General features: G+C 35.5%; 1 protein-coding gene across 2 annotated transcripts in view; it reads left to right on the top strand.

The window, feature by feature from the left end:
* LOC145691872 (clavesin-2-like) overlaps nucleotides 1-18,526 on the top strand; it is a 34,825-nt gene extending 16,299 nt beyond the window's left edge. The window contains exons 4-6 of one of the 2 annotated variants that reach the window (XM_081767181.1): nucleotides 8,907-9,017; nucleotides 16,932-17,037; nucleotides 18,232-18,526. In XM_081767181.1, coding sequence (XP_081623307.1) covers nucleotides 8,907-9,017; nucleotides 16,932-17,037; nucleotides 18,232-18,383 — 369 coding nt within the window. In that variant the 3' untranslated portion in view covers nucleotides 18,384-18,526. The remainder of the gene's footprint in view (nucleotides 1-8,906; nucleotides 9,018-16,931; nucleotides 17,038-18,231) is intronic. The other variant, XM_081767182.1, reaches the window with a different exon arrangement.
* Nucleotides 18,527-23,658: the final 5,132 nt, after the last annotated feature.

Here is a 23,658-nt window from a genome sequence, read left to right as displayed (position 1 = left end):
ACCGCTTCCACTGACGAGGAAGGTCCATAAACCGTGAGAGTTGAATTTTGATGAAAATTTGTGACAAGATTCAGCTCGAGTTGCTAAGTAACGTAGTAATAGTCACTCGATGCGCAAATGCTTCGTTGAGCTGCTACACCGACGCCATCTTGAAATCCTGTAGGCAATGTCCAAGAATACCCTTTTAGCACAAAAATGAAAAAGGTTTTGATATATCTGACTTCAGTATTGTAAACCAAGGTAGATAATCTATGTGCGAGAGTACTTCCAGTGCATGACCGCCATCTTGAAAGGCGCCATATTGAATCGCCGTCAAATATGATAAATGGCAAGGGGGTCATGTGGGGTATCAAGTAGCACTAGAATTTACTCCGGAATTCATTTCCGTAACCAAAATTTAGATACTTGTTTTCACTTCAGAGTTAAGAGCCCTCTTACCCACAGGAACATATAAAAACTGTGTCATGAAACACGGTCGTGCGAGCACTTGCATGATTTTAACTAATGCAGTAGTTAATGCAGTACAATAGCAACTATACCAATCAGATCTTGAAACTAGTAAGAGAAATCGTTAATTAAATTGAAATTTCTGAAGTGAAAAATGGAATATCAGCATGCTACAAGTTATACCTATTTCAAAGTGCGATGGAATAGACTGTTGGCCGATGAAACACATGCCTAATAGTACTGACAAGCAGAGAATACCAAAGGGATTGTTCGGATATATATTAGAAAAATTATATAAACTGGTACATATTACTTGAACGACCAAAATGGTTCGGATTCCACTATAATCAGTAGGTCCACGTCTCCTTTAGCGTAGCAGGCGTGAGGGACGTTGAATTGTATCAAACCAAAAATCTCTTTTAGGCAATTTTACGTGGTTCATTATAGTGTGTTAAGTTTTATTCTCCAATCTAGAAACCTTACGCAAAGACCATCATTGTTGCAGAATATTGCGTTAGTTTCCAATACTCATATTTGACGACCTATAATTTACCGTGCATATTACGAAGTTAAAATACTTTAATGTATTTATTGACAGTTTCTCTAAATACAATCGATTTATTGCTGCCACATTGAACAATGAAGGAGATTTAAATTATTAGTTCACAGCCAATTCTTAGAAGATACACCTGGAAACTTAGAATTCACTTTTCTTGTGTCTGTTCTGCTATTAGTGATAAGAGAATGCATGCACAACTGCTAAGAATATGTGGCAGTAAAGATTATTACAAGATTCAATTCCAAGTTGCAATCCATAAAACAAGCCTCTTTCTTCCTTTTCCCTTCAATATAAAATAATTAAATATCTGCATCTTTCCACCTTTAACGATAAAACACTTGCTTATAATAAGGGCAAGACTAGTTTTCATATCAAAACTGTGATAAATAACTGATTGTAGCAGGTGTTCACTTGTTCGGTGTACAAGTTATATGGCAGAATTTTCATAAAGAAAATGCATTCTGTTGTGTATCATCAATTTTGTGCGCCATTCCTAAAGGACATGCTTGCATGGCAGAAATGTGAGTACGTAACAGGAGCAATAGTTGGTTCATTTACAAATGTTCAGAAGACTAGTAGAAAATAGTGTCTGTGGTCATGAAGATTGTGACGAAAGTGCATTCGTTAGGTGTTTGCACTATTCCATGATGCTGTGTGCTGATCACTACGTTTTGGATCTCCATCATCACAATTGAAGAGCAAAAGGTTAGTAGGTTAATATTTGCTTATGTGCAATCTATATATATAAAAGAGAACGCACAAATCCTTTGTTCCCTCATCACGCTAATACGGCTGAACCAATTTCTTTCATTTTTGGGGGGTTATTAGGATTTGGACCCTAGATGGTTTTTATCATATCACTTTAATTTTTAATTACCAGTGTCTTGAGATAATTGACCATTCAAGTGTCCATAACGTACAAATCCTTTGTTAGTTCATCATAGGTATAAAAATAAACGTATGTATATGCAACCCGCATGACCGTGTCACTCGGCGGGTTAACATAAATGACAGGCGATATAATGTTAACATTTACTGCAATCTACTATGGTTTTTATCATATCACTTGAAAGCGAAAAAGTAAAAATTATCTAAGTAACAAAGTTTATTGCGTTCCGGGGTGACCGCAGCGAAGCGGGGCGGGTTAACATAAATGACAGGCGATATAATGTTAACATTTACTGCAATCTTCTATGGTTTTTATCATATCACTTGAAAGCGAAAAAGTAAAAATTATCTAAGTAACAACGTTTATTGCGTTCCGGGGTGACCGCAGCGAAGCGGGGTGAACGCTGCTAGTAGTTTATATTATTTTTCTAATATTTTTTTCTATTAATTTTCTAATAACTTCAAGACAGATTCTTTAAAACCATATGTGCCGTTCCACCTAACTTATATTACAGCATTTAAATGCTATGTATAATCGCAGAACACACAGACTCATATATATAGCGATTTTGAAATAGGTATAATTTGTTACAGTGCTGCTATTCCATTTTTCACTACAGGCATTTCAATTTAATTAACGATATCTCTGACTAGTCTCAAGATCTGATTGGTATAGTGGCTATTGTAGATCAAATAACTACTATTTCATTAGTTAAAATCATGCAAGTGTTTGCACGACCGCATTTCTTACCACAAATTTTACTTGATCAGTTTTTGTGTGTTCCTGTGAGCGAGAGAGCTCTTAACTCTGAAGTGAAAACAGATATCTAAAGTTTGGTTACGGAAATGAATTCAGGAGTAAATTCCAGTGCTACTTGATACCCCACATGACCCCCTTGCCATTTATCATATTTGACGACGATTCAATATGGCGCCTTTCAAGATGGCGGTCATGCACTGGAAGTACTCTCACATATAGATGATTTACCTTGGTTTACAATACTGAAGTCAGATATATCAAAAGCTTTTTCATTTTTGTGCTAAAAGGGTATTCTTGGACATTGCCTACAGGATTTCAAGATGGCGTCGGTGTAGCAGCTCAACGAAGCATTTGCGCATCGAGTGACTATTACTACGTTACTTAGCAACTCGAACTGAATCTTGTCACAAATTTTCATCAAAATTCAATTCTCACGGTTTATGGACCTTCCTCGTGAGTCGAAACGATGCTCCTTGAGCTGCCTCTTAATACGGGGGAACAGGAAGAAGTCCGGCGATGCCACATCAGGGCTGTAGAGGGGTGAGGCAACGTGAAAACGCCGAATTTGGTCAGGAGATCCCTCACAATCCATGCGCCGTGGCATGGCGCGTTGTCATGGTGGAGCTTCCATTTCCCCACCAGGTCTTGTCGCACGCGTGTGATCCAATTTCACAGCCATGTGAGCACTTCCACGTAAAATCTTGCATTTACACTCTGTCTAGGAGATACAACTCCTTATGGACAATGCCACTACGGTCAAAAATGCAATCAGCATCGATTTCACTTTCGATTTCGACATTCTGGCCTTCGTTTTACAGGGTGATTTTGCGGCACATGGTATCCTACTTATAGGCCTGCATAAGCATGTCCTTGGTTTCGGTCGCTGATTTTCCCAGTTTGACGCAAAACTTGATGGCGTACCGCTGCTCCAAATTTCGCTCCATCGCAACTGACGACGAGGCGTCACAACAGGAGGTCACTAACACAGTGGTCCACACTCAACTTACGCATGCAGACGACTGCCGCCGATCGACACCTATTCCCAAGGCTCCCTTCCATAACATCCGGCCTTGCAACTCCCCTATTGCTCCGCGCGCGCGGGAAAAAATCAGTCCTACTACGTCTGGATACTACCCTGTATATATTATTATTTTTTTTAAATTTAGATATAATGATTTTTAAAATGGTGATATTTCGATATTTTTCGATATTATCGATTTTGCGATATTCTGATATTTTCAATTTTCTTATCAAACAATATGTTTCATGATGCATCATATAAGAACCAATAGTTCAATTTCTTACAAGGAGAATGCAGATTTTGGTAAACGAACTTCGGGACCATTTTTTGCAAGGTGATAGTGTACATTTAAATTGTTCATATTACCAACTGGGAGAGCGCAATGGTCTAATATAGCGGAGAAAAAGCGTCTTAAAGTTTTCGAATCGTCGCATATATCGTACGATGTGCCAAGTTATGAAGTGACGGCGTGGCAGAGGCAATAGCAGATGTGACTCACGTGCCAAGGGCACGAGTTCGATACCCGCTAGAGTCAATTTGCTTTTTTAAACTTCAACCAATAAAGTAGCTATTTGTAGCTACAAATAAAATGTTAATTCGCCATATGTTTGTAATGAATTAAAACAATAAAAATATTCAAATCAGTTGTAAAATCTTTCAATGTTCTATGTTAACTACCAACGACATGTAATCTATTTCGTAAATAAATTGATATCACGAGTTATATTATGGTTACTACAATCGTTGTGTAAAAACTGTTCTTGACGTTTCGTGTCTACACATATTGACACTGTGCGAATTACAAGCACTGGCGCAAATGGCACGGAAGATGAGGGGCACATGTCCCTTCTAATCTTGGAATTGGTGGACTGTACTCCCAATAATCAGAATTGAAATTTTTGGGGGGACAAATGTGATGCTTTGTGTCTGATTGCCACAAAGGAAAGTGAGATGAAATTGATATCCCCCCAGAATAAGCCTGAAATGTGCCCAGCTCCCATTGTTGAAAACAACTCTGCTCCCCTGATCTTCCACAATTGTTTTTCGACTTCATAAATATTTTGAAGATCGCTTAAAAAATATGGGAGCCCGTCCGTCCCAATGTTGAAGACAGATGTGCGCTGCTCATTACATGGGATATAAGGGGAAAATCTCTTTTGGTTATAGCAACATCCAGTATTGCCAAAGGGGGTTTCCTTCTCATCCCCCTTGTAATTCTCACACAGATGTGGACACGAAGCGTCAAGAACATTTTTACACAACAACTGTGATAACCGTAATATAACTCGTGATATCAAAAGATTTACGAAATAATTGCTAGTTAACATAGAACATTGAAAGATTTAACAACTGACTTGAATAATTCTATTGTTTTAATTAATTATAAACATATGGTGAATTAACATTTTACTTGAGCTACAAATTGCTACTTTATTGGTTGAAGTAAAAAATAGGAAGTTAACTCCAGCGGGGATCGAACCCATAACACTTGGTACGTGAGTCACAGCTGCTCTTGACTCTTCCCCGCCGTCACTTGATAACTTTGCGCATCGTACGATATATGCGGCGAGTCGAAAACTTTAAGACGCTTTTTCTCCGCTATATTAGGCCATTGCGCTCTCCCAGTTTGTAATGTGAAAACTTTCAACGTGCACTATCACCTTGCAAAAAATGGTCCCGAAGTTAACTTACCAAAGTCTGCTTTCTCCTTGTTAGTGAACTAAACTTTGCAACTTATTTTCAAGTGGCAATAAAAAGAGAAAAGTCTGATGCTCATGGTAATATATAATTCGAGATTTCAAGTTGTTCACACGTTTCATGGTCACAACATGCTGTAAAGGTAATTCTTGTGTTCGTTCCTAATACTAAAGACAAAGCGATATTCCAGAATATGGAGGGAACGATCGACATTTTTAAATATCATTATGTGAAAATTCTAGTAATATATCAATTTTCGATCAATAGTCGATGTATCAATATTTCGATATATTGATGAAGTTTCTATGTCGATATCGATTTTCAATCCAATGCGGATTTCACTCAGCCCTTCATGTGAGAAGTCATCAAAGAGAGACTTTTGCTACAACTATTCATACAACAGTGAATGCTACAATTCATACTCTTAATACAAAGAGATACCACTTCTAGCAATTTCCTCTCCTCTACTCTACCTGGGAAAATTGCACGAAAATGGGAAATAAAATTTTACACGCTTTTACATGTTTTTCATGTTTCATATTTTACATATTTTTCATGTACTATTAGACCTATCAACACGAAACTTCTAATATGTACTTGTGGTATGATGTTTTTGCTCATATACCAGAGACAGAGCTGTCAAGCAACAACTGATGAAATTATGAACGCGAGGATTTTTCAGGAAAGTTTCAAAATATGAATATTTCGTACACGTCTTGTTCATACATAACATATGGGCGGGTGGAAGTTTAAGTGGTGTCTGTCATATTTTCGTGTCTGAATAATACCACTATTTTGATAAACAAAACAGCTGCTTACGTTATCATTAGAACTTTCACAATCATCTGTTCAAGTCAGCAATCTTTCAGAATGAAGCTCTGGTTTATTTTCTGTTAACGGATTGATTTATAAACAGTAAATTTGGTTTTGGTTTGTGTCTTTTTTTTTTTTTTTTTTTTTTTTTTTTTTACAAATATCACACCAGTTCAAATTTTACCCATCCATATATTGAAAAAGAAGGCTCACTTAACTGAAACTCAAACAAGGTATAAATTGTTTGAACCGTATCTATACTTTCATTAGAAAATGAATGAATAAACATTATATTCCACTTTGCTAAATTCAATTTTCTATTGTTTCATTACAAGAGCGTACTCCATTTTTCTCAGGTACTATTGAAGTAATTAGTATACTGCAGTGCAACTCTTATGAATAAGATAAATAAAGTAACATCAAATATTGTGTAGTCGGTGGAAATGAACAAATGTTCCCAGAGGTCTCATACATGTGCATTGGAAGGAAGACGCGTAACGTTAGCAAGACCATAGCACAAAATGTATCTGCTCTCTTTAACACGAAACATTTAAATGAAAAGGATGAGACAGTGTGTGTGGCAATATGAGAAATCTTAAGGTGCATTGTGATGGTGTTACAAACAACATGGTCCGGAGACAATATTTGGATAACTTCACACGGAAAAGAATCATCTGGGAATTGAAACATGGACAAAGTGTGATGAATGTGGTCCAATAGGGCCTAGTTGGTATTGTCCCTATCATTACGTCCATAAGGAGCATTCTAAACTACATACGATGGTGTGCGAAGGAAATTTGGTAGTCGACCATGATCAACTACAGCAGCTGACAACCGCTACATTGCGCAACAAGCAAGAAGAAACCGATGTCAAAAGCGAGTACAATTGCAAAAATATTTAACAGAACTGCTAGCGTCCAACCTCACGTTCTAAAGTGACACGTAACTGCATGGAAGTGATCTCTGACCGACAACCAATACATTATGTTTCATTGTCACATGCAGATTAGCGACACAGTGGTGACAAGAATATCAAGGTTAGACCGAGGAGATGTGGGTCGCGTTCTCTTCTGAGAGGAGAGCATGTTCATTCCAAGTAGTGATTTTGGACCTCCTCTGATCTGGCGAGAGATAGGAACACATAATCAACCGAAGAACATTGTTGGATATAATCGTGTGGGCCCACGTAGCATAATCACTGACAGCCTTTGGTACTAGCGGCAACTGGTTCAATTCCTGAAGGCGACACTCGGTCTAAAAAGTAAAAAAAATAACTCTTTTAGACCAGCTATTCTGAATGAGGTTTAGCTGATTTTTCATCATTCACATTAGACAACTGCTGGGATGGGATCTTACATAATGGTGCCAAGCCTCTTTCTTCAATCCCCATTCCTTTCTTCCTCCCCAATTCCTTAGACAGTTTGATCGTCACGGGCAATGTGATCGCCAAGTGTAGCCAGGAATAAAGAGTGTTAATGAACTATACCGACAAACTGTAAGAGGTGATTCTTCACTTGAAAATAATTAGAGAAGTTCATATGGACATGTGTGGAAATGTGCATAGTTTCTGAACTATGGCTGTCCAAAATCGTGGAATAGCTACATTTCAACACATGGAATTTCAAATTCGAGAAACCGTGGCAGTCTACATAAGCGTAAAGCAAGGCATACATACACAATCTGAAATTCCATATTTCATCACTGTGCAGGTGATGAGCAGGTCATTCCCTACTGGATATAATTCACAGATATGCTCTCAACGCAATTGTAACACTGTACTCCTTCCTACGTCATTTCAGTGATGGAGTCGGACCCGACTTCATCTTTATGGATGATAATGCGCGACCGAATCGAACAGCATAAATGGTTGATATCATTTAACGAGAGAATATTCTTCAATTGTACTGGCCTCCCCGTTTCCAGACTTGCATCTCATCGAGCACGTACGAAATGTTATATGAAGACGTCTTGCAGCCAGTCCCTGTGCTCAAAACTCATGCAACGGTTATCAACAGTGCTGATGGAAGAATTGAACTCCATATCGCAACAGCTCATTACCAACCTTTTAAGCAGTATGGGAGAACATTGCAGACCACGTATCGCTGTCTGTGGTGATCACATACGCTTCTAAAGACAATTTCACTCTGGCTATAATGTCAGAGAATCACCTGTTCTTTTAATCTCCTGTTCTAGTCTTCCAGTATAAAACTGTAACATTACTTTCTATGTATACTTCAAGCTTCACCGATCTATGCCACTTTGAAGTGACACCGCCTTTTAAAGTTACTTTCATCCTTAAGGTTTGCACATCAGTGTATAATATACACGTAATGTTTTCGGAATATAATCATATATGCCTCAGTTTGGTTTTCCTTGTCTTTTGTGCAGTGTTGTCAAGTTATAAGCGACTACGATAAAGAAAACGAACATTTTTAGAACTATAATCGGATCACGCTGTCCAAACGGAACATCATTATCAATTGTTTTGAAACAATTGCTTGCCCTTACTCGGTCGAAGCTAATGACAGGACACTCGACGTGTTCAGCGAATTCTGAAGACTACGACGATATACTTCCTTTACATATATTGACAGACGCTGCTTTCGGAAATAACTATGCTCGTTATTTCATTATGCTTCTCATATCTTTTGGACCATTTCTAAACAAAGATCGTAATATATTTTAACTAATCGTGTTCACTACTTTTCTTTTTTTCATAGGACAGCTATCCTCATAGATTCAGGAAGTTAATATACATCAACATGCATCCTGCACTTCATTCATTTTTTAATCTTGCTCTGAGCTTGTTTCCCGAAAAAATGCGAAACAAGGTAAGCAGAACAGTTAGTAAAATTACATTAGTTTTCATTTATTTATTTACTAATGTTCCAGATACATATTAAAGTTCACTTAACACTGATACAATGTAACATAAAATATATAGCAACATAGCAAGACAAATTAAATATATATTATTCTGAAATATTTTTCAGAGTCCAAAATATTAATATTTGACGGTAAACTATTGTACTACAATGCTAGTCTGAAGTACAAAGAACGTTGAAAAATTGAACCTCTGTGTATTACATATGTTAGCAACGAATGACTACGTCTAAGGCGAGAGGGTAAATGAAAGTTGAGAATGGAAACCAGAAGTTCAGAGTTATTATTTCCGTTAATAATCTTGTGGAGAATTAACAAATCTGCCGACATGCGTTTGTCTGGGGACTCTGTACTTTGAGTTGATTATGGAGAAAGTACAGTATTTTAAGTATTCACAGTTAAGGAAGTTTTCTTTAACATCACAAGAAAAAGTTATGAACAGAATCAAGGTGGAGCAAATTAAAAGAACCAGCTTTATTCCATATCGGGGTGCAATACTCAATTTTAAATGATATAAAACATTTTTAAAAAACACTGATTAATTTCAGATTCGTGATCTTTTGTAAATATAATGAATTTCAGGACACCTTGTACTCTCCTAGATCCTTTAGGACAGCAACTCTTTCTATAGGACTGGTATTAATATGTATGTTGTATTTTTTTTTTCTTCAAAGAGATACTTAGGGAGGAACATTATCAAAGATTCACTGAAGATCTCACACCATTGACAAAGTGAATAAGGTGCTCTTTGAAGCGGAAATTATCATTAACGGAGAGAATTTCCTTTAAAATATTATAATCATCAGTGAAAAGAGGGTAGTCAAGAAAGATAGGATGGGTTATCATCCATGTAGAGAAGGAATAACAGGGGCCCAAGAATGCTATCTTGCGACACTTCTCAAAGAACTGGCAGAAAGAACCCCTTAACGGGCTTAGGCTAAAAATAAAATTTCCAATTAATTTCAAAATCTGATACAGTCATTTGGGTTTGGGAACAAGTCCTTGTGAAAAAATATAAACGCACCATGGCGTAGAGTGCAAACACATTGAAACTTTATAATGGAGTATATAGAGAACCGTCACTCTTTGCAAAATTTTCTTAGATACCTTGGGCATAAGGCAGAGTCGTTTTAACGCGAGATTAATGCCATACTAAAGAGTTCGACTAGCATATGTTTCCTTCAGTAGTCAGGCTGTCAGTATAACGCTAATCATACGTCAATACGACTCTGCATAACAGGCCTTATGTTTATAACTACTGGCTGATTCAACATATAATATACTCTAATTTCCTCTGCAAAGCTCATAATAGTGGCAAACCAGAATGATCGTCGTTTCCGTTTCCGCATAAATGACATTGCAAAAGCTGCAAATCGACTAACTTTCTGCGAGACTAACCGTCATTGTCTACTTTTGTAAGTATCTAATGTTCATGTCAGCAGATTAACTCCAACATATGAGGTACACTAATGTTTTCTTGAAATAATAACTGTAAACGATAACGGTTATCGTTCATTTTTGCACGCAAACAGGCACGTAGCCAAGGGGCGGGTCCGGGGGGTCCGGACTCCCCCCTTCGAGACCAGAAATAAAAAATTAAGGAAGGATGAAACAAAAAGAAACAAGAAATAGGAAGAATCAGCGTTAAAAATAAAAAAGCTAAAAATAAAAATAATTTTTCATCATCGCTTCTCTGCAGTATCAAACATGTTATTTGAGAAACAGTTTTCTGCTCCTTTAACTTGTCATTTGGAACAGACAGCAGTTGACGGAATAATAAAAAGAAAAAAGTTATGTGGAAAGAAAGTTCTAGTAACATTGATTCAACGGAAAAAGGAACGCAGATATTATAAAATATTATACAAGACATTATTGGATATGTAGGCTAGTTTTTTTAATAGTTGAGGTCATAATGAAAGGACATTTGTTATATTTGGATGAAAAATCTTTTTTTAAATCTCTTTTTTTGGGGGGCGCGGTGGCTCAGTAGTAGAGCGTTCACCTCCGGTGCTTGGGGTCCCTGGTTCGGTACCAGCTCGCGCCGTGTGGACTTTGTGGTGGACAAACACCGTGCTGGTGGGTTTTTTCGGGGTTGTCCCGTTTCCTCCCACTTTCTTCATTCCACCCTTTCACTCATCTCTCATCACACCGTCTCGTTTAGCCTAACCGGCATAACGTGGGACGTAAAACTTAAAGATTTCATTTTCATGTCAAATCGTTTTTTAAATATTCTTTTATTCGAGATTTCTTCATAGTTTGTTACTAAAATACTTACTAACATGTCCTAATTTTAAAGTCTTAACAAACTAATATATGTTGCTATTAAAATAGTTTAAATTGATCAAGACCCTGGTGTGATAACAACAATATTTCATGTCAAATTCCCCCCCCCCCCTTCATTACGAAATCCTGACTAAACGAACCAATATATGTTACCAGTAAAATAGTTTAGAATAATAGAACTCTGGTGTGATAACCACAGTATTTCATGTCTCAAACCCCCCTTATTACGAAATCCTGGCTACGTGCCTGACGCAAATGACATTGCAAAAGATTGCAAGTCGCAAAACTTTCCATAAGACTAGCACTTATTATGAGACAACTTTTATAGGCATTTTATGTTCATACTAGGAGTTGATTCCAACACATGATGTACGGTACAATAGTGTCTTCTGCATATAATAGTTACAAACCAAAGTGGTGTCCGATCTCGTTCGCGCTTACATGACTGCGCGGGACAGTAAAAATAACTACACTTTATGCATGCATGAGACCACTTACTGGTGACATGCAAGCATGAGACCTCTTACCAGGAATTTGTCTACTACGTATGATAATGAAATTGAATTATATAATTAAAGACCTGAATTGCATAGGATCCCAAGTCTACTCTTTTTCTTTGTATTTTGCGTTTTTAAATTTTTTTTTATGTTAGCATCTATGTTTTAAGGGCTATTTACTTGCATAATACGTAAATCAAAATTAAAACCTTTTTCTACAAAAAAGAAAGAAAGAAAGAAAAATAATTTCAGCTAAACAGAATAGCATACCGGGTATAATCTTCTTGTCTTTCTTCTAAAATCACAAAAGTACTGCGGTGGTCTTGGATGTTCAACAATTCAGGTCTTCAATTAATGACAAGTCATAAATGACCAAAAAGAAATGGTAAATGATAACAAAAATTACAGAACTGATGAGATCATTGTGTACATTACAGATTTCTCCCTAATATCGTAGGCAATGACAGTTTCGTTATGCTCACAGATTTCGTGGTATTAATTGAATAGGTGGTTCAAGCAAGCGGTAAGAAAATTAAAAAAAAAAATATGTGTAGCTATCAATAGCCAAATACGGAGTATAGAGACAGGATATGAATGGCACATTTTTTTGCAATGTTACTTGTGCGCAAACGAGAACGGTTACTATTCTGGTTTATAACTATTATCTGAAGAGAACATTAACGTACATCATACGCTGAAGTCAGTCCCTATCATGAACAACAAGTACCTGAAAAATTAGGATATTGCGATCAATCTCGTAGAAAGTGGCGTGATTTACGGATTTTTGTAATGTCGTTTGTGCAGAAACAAGAAAGATCACCATTATAGTTTGCAACTATTATTTGTAGAGGGCCTTATTAAAAATTATATGTTGGAATCAGCCTCCTGGATGAACATAAGGTACCTAAAAATTTCGTAAAGAGGGATATTTTCATAGAAACTGACACGATTTGCGATTTTTATAGTCATTTGTGCGGAAACAAGAAAGGGTGGAATCAGTCCCTTGGTATGAACATCAGGTACCTAAATATTTCGGCAACGAGTGACTTCATTCTCTGCACTCCATTATAAAATTGTTTTTACACTCTACGCCGTATTGTGTTTTGCAAATCCGGAAATTTCTATTTTTCGCAAAGAAGTTGTCCCCAAACGAACGACCGGCGAAGACTCTTTGAATGATGAAGCAGGCAGAAGAATGAGTTGTTTATGATCAGTAAGATAGTGATTTAGTAAAGATAAGAATATATTAAATTTATTGAATAGATTATCGAGAAGCCGCTGGATGTCGAAAGTGTGTGAGAAATCTAAGTGTATTACATCCAGTTGGGAATTGTCTGAAACACAATTAATAGCATAAGTAAGAAATTAATATAAGTTAGTAAGACATGATTTCTGTTTCGGGAAGTCATGCTGTGCGTAGTTCAAATAAGGGGCTGGTAAACTTCTAAAATCGATCCTTCGCAATGAATTGAAAAAGGAAAGAGTTGACAAATTTATTTATAGGAGCATACATCAGTGTGTATACCTAATTTATAGACTGAAATAATGTTAGTCTGTTTCCAAGGCCGAGAAAAATACTTCCGCAAAATATTTATTAATCTAGTATTTCAAATTAAAAGTAACTTGCTTCATTATAATTAATCAAATCGAAAGTCTTTATAAAATTAATAGTAAATACTACTTTCTAATTAACGTTAATAAACTATATTGCGTTAAAAACTGTGTTATACTTCAGTTATTTAACAATAACTTATTAACAACAGTTCTTTTTAACTGTACTTCACAATGTGCTTTAATTTATACAGTTCAATATTCGATAGTATTTACTGTTTAAATAACTAAATAAGTGAATATTTCTACATATAATCTTTTAAACATATGCACCGAAAGCATAAGCGTTGTCCACTTAGCCACGAACACGAAGCAGTCGACGATAATTCTTAGTCAAGAATAAAGTGGAACAATAATAAAAAAAAGGATTGGAGTATAGGTTGTTACTGCTTATACACTTTTAATTTAACACTATTTATTCCGAATATATCGAGACGAGACCGTGACTTGGCCCTCGAGACCACGTTTTACATTTGTGAAATGAAAAAAAAAATGCAATAATCGGACTAGAAGTTATAGTGATGTTTTTACATATTTTGCGTTGCTTTGCTGTACTTATAATTTATGTTTCAGGAATGATCTCAAGAGACAATGATTTGCGATATTAGAGACGAGGCAAAGGGCCTTATACTGTACCAGCCTTCTCAATAATTGCGGAGTGTAACACAATGCTAAATGTTCAAAAATAAATCGTAACTGTATGTCTATATCGCAAATTAGAAATCTCATTTTGCTTTGTGTTGACGGAGACCGTTATGGAATCATACCCCAAAACTAGGACCGCTATTTGTATGCTGATAATATGTGCAGTATCGTGTCGATGCCATCCGAAGCACTCACTATTAGGAAGTATGATACGCTACGGAGCAGAAATGTTCATTTCATTCAAATAGAACTAAATATGAGAAGAGATTTCCGCAATGTGTTGGGGAAAGAATATGGTAAATTTGCTGATTAGAAAGAAAAAAAGTACGGAGAAATTATTGTAAGATGCGAGGAAGGGAAGACCAACGTCAGAAATAATTAAAAGGATCAAGAAGTTTTGTCACCTCTAACATATTATTTGGAAAGAAATTGCATTCTTTGAATCGTGTTAGAGAGTATAATGAGACTAAAAAGATTTATTGGTTGATATAAAGAGACGAAAGAATACAATAATATGATTGATTGATCATAGTATAATATCTTAGAAGAGTAGTATATGGAGGATTCTCAACTTGCTCGGCAAGTAACCTTCCAATAATGACAATAATTCTAATGATTATTATGTAAAGTACATACATATAACTTATTAATTTAATAGAAAAGGTTCTGAAAAGTGCAACTCTAGCATATTAATGTCGCGTTCCTAACAGAACGAATCTGATTCAATGTGGAGTGGAATCTTAGAGGTCGTGAATTGTGGTAAGTGGAACATTACACCAGTTCGAGTGCAGTGTATTACTCAATTTCGTGAAAGAGGATAGAAGGGAATATCTGCGACGGATTCATGTCTCCAAAATGAACCATATAGTATATTCCAGTCTGGAGGATATGGCGGGCTAGGATAGGAGAGGTATTCAACTTCATTCCAGTGTTCCCCAAACCACGCCACAAAGCTTCAGCAATAGAAATCAGCGCATTGTCACTTTTGAATATGGGTCATTACCAGAAGAAAATCCGGGGCATGGAATGCACATTCTTGTCTGAAATGACGATATAATCACAAGTAGTGACGCGACTGATAAGCGTTAGCGCAGAACCCAGTGGAAACCTGGATATTCCGCTATTCCGATGTACTTTTCCGTGAACTTTGTACGTCATCATCAACTTGGGCCTGTCCTTCTGTGACACATCCTCTACACTTGTCACTGTCGTCATGCTGTCACAGGAAACAACCAAGCACCAAGAATTTTTCTTCTTTGAAACCAGTAAGTTCGCTCACTTTACTCGGTCATTATCTGCTCAGTTTACTTTGCAGTGCCGTTTTATTCCTTCTGTTTCTCACTCACAAGAAAACCAATTCAAATGTGACACGAACTTGTGGACCAGTTGATGCGCAAATGAAGTATTTTTGTGTACAATTAAATCCATTAGAGGGGAAATCCTCGATCTCAACCGTTCGGGAGATATAGTGGGTAAGGAAAAATCTGTTGTTTTGATATTATGTGTATTTTCGGCTGTATTACGAGTTAATATGTTTGAAAATTGTATTGAAACGTTAAGAAAGATGCACCAGAGCGAATAAAAGTGGTGTTGAGTCTTGAGATGAGGGGCGTAGATTGTACCTGGGGCCGGAAAAGACAAGAGCTTAAGGAATAACAAACGCCACTGACACGAAGAACAAAATTGTATGATATTACTTGCTAATATATCATGTCTATAGTTCGTAGAAAATGAGAAGAGGAAAATGTATTAATTACATTGCCAAAGGAACAAAGACGTTATTATGTGAACAAAAATACAAGGTAATATTTTGTGCAAAAGTGCTATAGAAAAACAAATCAAATAATACGAAACATAAACACATATTGTTACAAACTTAAGCACGACAGTGTGTAGTTGTGTGACTTATTAAAACGCAAAGTATGAATCAATAAACAAAAATACTATCTTCCACTTAAAAAACGAAAACTTGAACGCCTTACACACAGTATATCAAATACAGTTCCGATCGGTTAAATAATTGTAGAAATTATAAATGCTTGGAAAGTTTGGACGGCCACCATATTTTACATATTTCATCATATTTGGCTGATGATGCTTTTATTCGATTGAGCGTATCAAGAAAACTGTACATAGACACTTTACACGCCCATTTCAGGCAACAGTGAAACTCCGGTATTTTCGCCTTCCCAGTCGAAAACACTCTTCTCCTAGAATTTTTATGGACTCTTCACTTTTGTAACTCTAATGTCTAAGACGACGTATTACTACAGTTTTGTGGATGAAGGAATTCTTCATTTTTAAAAGTCTCTTTTACCCTACTATAGCTACATTTTCAAAAAAATTCGCAAACAATCGGAGAGCCAATCTTCTCCTTATTCCTCTATACCTCCAGAACGGTTGAGATCGATGGTTTTTTCCTCTAATAGCTTTAGGGTTTTTCCCTCTAATAGGTTTAAATGTACACAAAAACACTTCGTTTGCGCGTAAACTCGTCCACAATTTCGTATCACATTTGAATCAGTTTCCTTGTCAGTAGGAAGTTTGTACTAAAGACTACCATCAACGGCTTGACACTGTGGTTGTCCCCTGACTGTTGGCAACTCAGGCTTATGATGTATTTCGAGCTCCAAGTGTTTCTATTGTTTTGGTAAGTATCTGTAGTGTGTTTTTAGAACTAGATTGTTTTCACAAAACACTGACATTATCTTCTGTATTCGGCATTATTCTCTTGTTTTCCTATTTTCTAATTAACTCTTTGAACATTGTAAATACAATCAGTAGGTTTTGACTAAAAAGAAAATTAATGTTTGTCAATATTATTAGGTTGAAACTTACGGAGAAGATTACAGTGCAATCTACGATATTGTACCGAGAGAAATTCTTCCAGATGAGTTCGGGGGTGAAGCTGGAACATTGGACAACTTGAACGGTATGTATATAAGACATTTTTGTATATAAAAATAACTGCTTCACAGATGCTAGAATGTTTCAGTATCATCTAAAGACTAATATTGTAGCAATTTTTATTAAATATTTACTTATCGAGAAATATGAGCTAATTGTTTTTTTCCGTTGGAAAACTGGGTTTTTAAAAATCATTCGTTTATCAGCGTAAGGTGGAATAACTAGGCTGATAGAGTAAAAGTTGGAGAACCAGTTAGGCTGGTTTGAGAGTATAAAAACCTGAAATATTGGGGAGCTGAGGTAAATAAATATGTTGGAAATCAAGAGATACATTGAAACTAAGTAATGACACATGAATAACAAGAAATAGTTTGGTTTTGGCACCGTGGATACAGATTTTGATTTTCTCCTACTTACTCAAATTGTCAATAAAATTCACTTCCGAAACAGCACTAAAATACTATAACAATGCAAATTTTTATTTTTCAATATCTGTGTGTCTGATTTCGAAGATCTATGAAAACTGTCATGCAATTCGTTCAGTATATGAGTTAGTAGAGAAGAGATTAAAATGAGTTTCCTAATTATTTAAGAAAGATAAACTACAGATAAAGGTAAACTATGTGGTTACTGTTTATTCTTGTATACATTCTGTAGCAATACAAAAAGTGATTATGCAAGTTTTACGAAAGTAAATTTTCAAGATGTTAAGAAATATTAATAAGAATCTTTTATATCACAAAATGCTACAAAATGTTAAGGCTTCTGCTCTATGGCATTATTAGAAACTTGATTTCTGATCTTCCTATTTTGTCTCTACGTTAGTCTAAATTTAATCAAGCGTTTGACCTATCATATATTGCATTTCGATTTAATTTCTTACTTTCTATTTTGAATTTTAAGTTACATGTTCAAGCAAAAGTTGGTTAAACATCGATATGAGTCAAAATTTTATGCTTAAAGTTTTCTATTATCATATTAAGCAGTGTACTACTGTGTGTTTTTGTAAAGATGGGATTGTGATAGATATAACCATTATTAAATTTTGTTTTTCAATTCTAACACAATATGCAATTGTGCTCTTCAAATTACAATCAAATATATAATAGCAGGATCAATCAAAATAATATACAAATTACATGTATGTAATATGTAAAACAAGACAAAGAATCATTAGAAAGCAAGTGACGTCTTACAGAAGGTGTTTTATATCTTTCAGAGGAGTGGTGTAATGTGTTACTTCAACACAAACAATGGTTAATTTCTTACGGAAAGATGAAGACTGATGAACGCAGAAGAGCAGGAAAATGTAAAACTTACACTGATATATTTGGAATGGAAGGAAGCTTCCGAGCTTTAACAGTAGACTGAAATCACCTAAGAGGAATATATATAAGTTATACTTTAACTATGAACATCACATTTTACATGTATTATAAATCAGTGCTCTTCATGTACTTAATCTTGCAGCTAACATTATAACCAGAATTATAATAAAACTTTATAAAAATGGAGATCTTGTGTTCACTTTAAATTCGTAATAACTTAATTCATGTAGAATAAGAACAAATCACTGGTAGCCGAAATTGCAGGAGATCACATTCAGATAAAATCTTTTCTATATTGATTAAAAATACGATGTAACGTACCAAAGCTATCATGCTTTTCTATCACGGTTTTTCGAATTATGTTGATGGTTTGTCAAAGCTACCTCACGCACTGATATTGAAAGGCCTTTCAATACGATATTTAAAAAAACTAAATACTTATAGTCTTTAAATGTTGAATTGTTATCATAAAGAAATAAATTACATAAAGACTTAAATGTAGTTCAAATGAATATAACAATATATTCGAGAAATTTCTACGAGCTGGATTGTGTTTAATTTTTCCTACTTACAGTTTCATTTCTTTTTTCATAAAAGTTCTTTCTCTTTTAATTCTTCTGTCTCATACCATAAAATCCACTCACTAGTTTGCTTTTTAAAAAAACGTATTATTATGTTTTGCAAATAATCCACCACTTTTCGTTTCTAGATCGTACTGAACTATATCATACGTCCAAATTTCATAAATTGCCTTGATTTTGTATCTTCCTCTATAGCTTTCCTTATTTCGTCTGCTACCTAGCTTTTTCCTAACCTGTGCAATTACGAACTGACAACTGATTTAATTTATCACTACATGTACGACATTAGATTTTCATTTGATTTATACGGACGACAAGAGTGGTAGAACGTCTTGGGGTTCACTATTCAGCTTAATTTATCATTCTTCATTTTCAGTGTTTGGAAAATTTTCATCTGATTATACTCATGGTTATACGTCTCATTGAAATTTTTAAAATTTGTAGCAGAATGTATTAAGGAAATTTACATCTAGGTACATAATTTTTACTTCAGGATATCTCAGTTTATAGTACCTTCTCATTGGTTTGGTATAACCTTCATAGAATTCATGAAGAGGATATAGCGTCTTTTCTTTGTGTACGGATGGTTTGTTACATACTTCAGTTTCTGGATTTTCTCCTACATCCTTTTAAAGTTCACAATCCTATATTTCCTAACCTTCATATTTTAAAGACTTCAATAGTCGAATCTTCTTACTTGCATCATAACGATATTCCAACGTGTCAGCAGAATTATCATATATGGGTTTATCTATTTCAAAATGATAGTACAAAACGTAGGCTCCTTATTCAATTACATGTGTTTTTAGCTTTATCTTTCCACTTTCTGTTTTTATCGATGCAATTCTCAGTTCGGTTGTTCATGCAGTATTACTAATTTGAATACTCCTTGTTTCTTTTACCTGCCTTGACCTCCGAACTGCATCAGCGTATTGTACATCTCTCCAGCGATACTCATTCTTGTGTAATGTCAATGGTGTTTTCTTCCAAGGAATTTCGCCGATGTACAGTCCGCGGCTTAGAAATTGTTACAAAAATTCTAAGTCCAAATTAATAACAAACTGTTGCCCCGTTTTCTTATGCAATCCAGAAATACATGTCTCGATCGATTAGTTATTTCTTGTCTTCAATCCAACTCACTCCCTCCTCCACCTCTCCTTGTCTAAAGCAGTGTGTGTGACGCAGTATACTCTTTCCATTCAGACAAAAGAAAAACAGGAATCAAGTTTACAATGTTATAGCACTAAAATAGCCTTTTTCATTAGTTTGTTCTGAAATATCTTTAAAGAGCCTATTTTTGTTTATAAAAAAAAGTCATACAATTTTCCCATAGCTTCATTAATACCTTTAGTTTCATTCTTTCCCTTCTTTAAAGACTGCAAGCTAGTAAGATGCTCCCTAAGAAAGCTATGGAAATTGCCAATAACGGCAGTAAGTTTTGTGCTTCCTAAAGTCTGTAATGCACGTACAGAGCTCGAGAATATCTACTGACAGAAATGAGTGTTATTCAATGATTCATTTAATTTCTTTGTAGTAATTGCAAGCAAATATTCCAAGAGCATCATTTGTGCAGGACAGGAGGATGTAATTTCCCCTCCCTTGAGCTTCATAAATACCTATTGTTTGAGCAAATATGTAGTAATACACTAATAAAAAAGTGAAAAATTTTTGTCGACGGAGACTCCCCCCCCCCTTCCGAACAAAAACCAAAATGGCACTGCTTTTAGCAACAAACCTATAGAGTTACGATAGCACATTGCTAGAGAGCTTACAGTTGGTTTCAAGAGTCGAAGGTTTGATCTCAAGCCACATGAGTATTTGGGCGGCATTGAGAGAGAAAGACAGAGAGAGAGATTGAAATATGGAGACAGAGAGGAATGATTTATATACACAGATTTAGAACTGGGGAAAAATGATCGGACAGCATTCCTATTATGACGAAAATTGTGATCTTGTGAAACAGAAGAAGGGAAGGTTTCGAACTGCGAGGATCACATTAGGCAGTTGTCGAATTAAGGTGGAGAACATTTTTGAGAGCATCAGATGCTTTCGAATGGAGAGAAAGGTCTTGAGAATTGAGGACTTAAGAATTTAAAAAATCTGCAGCTTCCAAGACGGATTTCGAACCGCGAATCTTGTAGTTATCGAACTATGACTTTATCCATTGAAAGCTACATTGAAAGCTAACTTAATAGAATATTCCAAATGTTGACTTGGTGGATGTGCCGTTCTGATAGGATATAAACCTCTTGTAACTTAGTTACAATGTGCATAATGAACTTCTCCTTGTTCAGAACACTTTTATGGCAGTACAATTTGTTACTATTGTGTTAATTAGGTGACATTTGACAGAACCATGTGATAAAGTAGTGCCTAACCCTGTGCGTCATTGTTTGTTGGTGAAGGGTTAATGTAAGTTACTCCTACGTGTATGGTCCGAGCTTCGAATCAAGACCATTCTTATTGATTATTTTCGTTGAGCTACGCTCATACTATGCATTCCACAAGTTCAATTTTGAAGTAATGTAGTCACAGCTAGTTTGATTCGAAATTATTTTCAAATATGATATTTGTTATTACATGCGTTTCTTTAACTTGCGATGTTTCAAACTTGATATTAAATCTTACAACCTTAATGTAACTCATTTCCCTACGGCATATCATCATAAATGTTTGCACAACGACGACAGGCAGGCGTTAATACAAAATTCAGTTCTTACTGGAATGTATGCCTATATATTTAGAAAGTTTGACTCAGAAAAAAAACGTACAGTGCAACATTGACTCTTGTAGGAATTTCAAACGAATTTACTATACTTATAAATTACCATCTGAGCAATCTACTGTAGGGGCTAAGACACTGAAACCATTCCAGAGGGGGAAAAGGGTTATAAGTAAAAAAAAGTAATGGAATACAAAAAATATTGGTGTCAAATTTAGTTTTCTGGTTCGAAGAGATGAATATTGGCTACCAGATGGCATTCCTCACTTGTTTGTAGCCTTGCATAAATGGAATTTTTTAAAAAACTATATTTTACATTCAATTATGTTTGTTTTAAAAAAGCTTGTCCTTGAACATTAAGTTTTGTTATTATTTTTTACTGTATTTCTTATATATAATAACATATTTTCTATATATATTGTATTCTATGTTATACGTTTCTTAATTACATTTTACGTCTTACATTTCAAGAGGAGCTTAAGACAATTCAGAGCAGCAGGGACATACACAGAATGCAGGCCTTGGCAATCCAGAGCTCCTGCCCCTCGAAATCACTACTTTTCTGTAAAATATATCTAATTTTATTAATGATGATAGACATTTCAGTAAAAATGTCCTCAAAAAGCCTTGTCTACGCCCCTGCAAAGCAGTGAAAATTTTAGAGTGCGAGCAGTTAGTAATGTTTCCCAAGAACTTATATCTCCAATAATTCCGAATGTGAAATCAGTATTTATGCATTATCATTTTTCACCCGCAGTGTATTGAAACGCACTAAAACGGAACAGTTCTGAAGTCTTCACTGTTTCCCCCTATCACCTCATTCCAATAGGGTCAACCTTGGACATATCCACATCTGAAATATCAAGTTTTATTTCAGTGATATTTCAAAAAAACGGGGAATCGTAATAGCGTTTCGTTTTAGGTGAAGGTATTATGAGTCTGCTGTTTCACTTGTGAATGGAATTACGATTCCTCGTTTCTTTTTCTACATATTTTTTGTGAAAACACGTTAATGGGCTATAGTATGCAACTGTTTCTCGATTCAGATTGGTTTGGGTTAACAGCTTGGAAATATAATCTTTATGTTTAATGCCCCACGATTATGCCTGTTAGGTTGAGGAAGACTATGATTAAAGCAAGTGAATTATGATGGACAAATTGGTGTAATTAAAAAATTGGGAGTGTCCCGAGAAAACCCACGAGCACAATGTTGTCCGTCTCAGCTTACTTGTCTTGGGAACGAACTAGGGACCTCACCCATCAGTTAGTTCAGTAGGGGGGTCTCAGGTACGATTCCCAATGGAAGAGCCTTTGAAATATTAAATGTCCTCGATGCACCTGTGTTCGTGTCTCTCTGGAAATAAATGTAAAACGTGAATAACCGAATATAATAGAGATAAGTTACGGAGATACTTTCGGTCTTTTTTTTAAATTTAAGCTTGAATTCTCTGGACTATAACACTTTATTATGACCGAAATCAGTGTTACATCGTTAATAAAATATTACAATCGTAAATGTTTGCAATGTGTAATATTTACGAGTGTTTCTTGACTATTACTTAAAAGAGCAGTCTTAGGATAGTGGCTTGATCAGTCCTTTCGGGAGTCAAGGGTCCGCGGTTCGAGTCCCTCCAATGAAATTCATAGAAATTTTATAATTTACAAAGTTCATATTTCTGATGTATAATAACATAAAACATAGTCAAGTTCTCTCTTTCTTATAAGTTAGAGTTGAAACGACTTCCTTCACAGGGGGAAAACTAACATGACGTCATAGTCTACACTCTCGATTCCTACTGTCTGAAAACTTGGCGTGTTTCGCAAACAATTCATGAATACAAAACGGTCATGTTAAGGTCTAGTATAAGTCATAAATTTATCTGAGACGACTTTGTGGACTTGTTTCTACGTTCTTCCACTCTTACTAAAGGTAATAATAATATTTCCGTTCGTCATTTTCAACACGTTCCATATATTCGTTCAACAAAAAAAAGTTGCTAAATACGAACTATTTT

This window comes from Thermobia domestica, chromosome 8 (genome assembly GCF_964235325.1).
Source record: "Thermobia domestica chromosome 8, izTheDome1.hap1.1, whole genome shotgun sequence".
Lineage (NCBI taxonomy): Eukaryota > Metazoa > Arthropoda > Insecta > Zygentoma > Lepismatidae > Thermobia > Thermobia domestica.
This window is presented reverse-complemented; position numbering and strand designations above follow the sequence as displayed.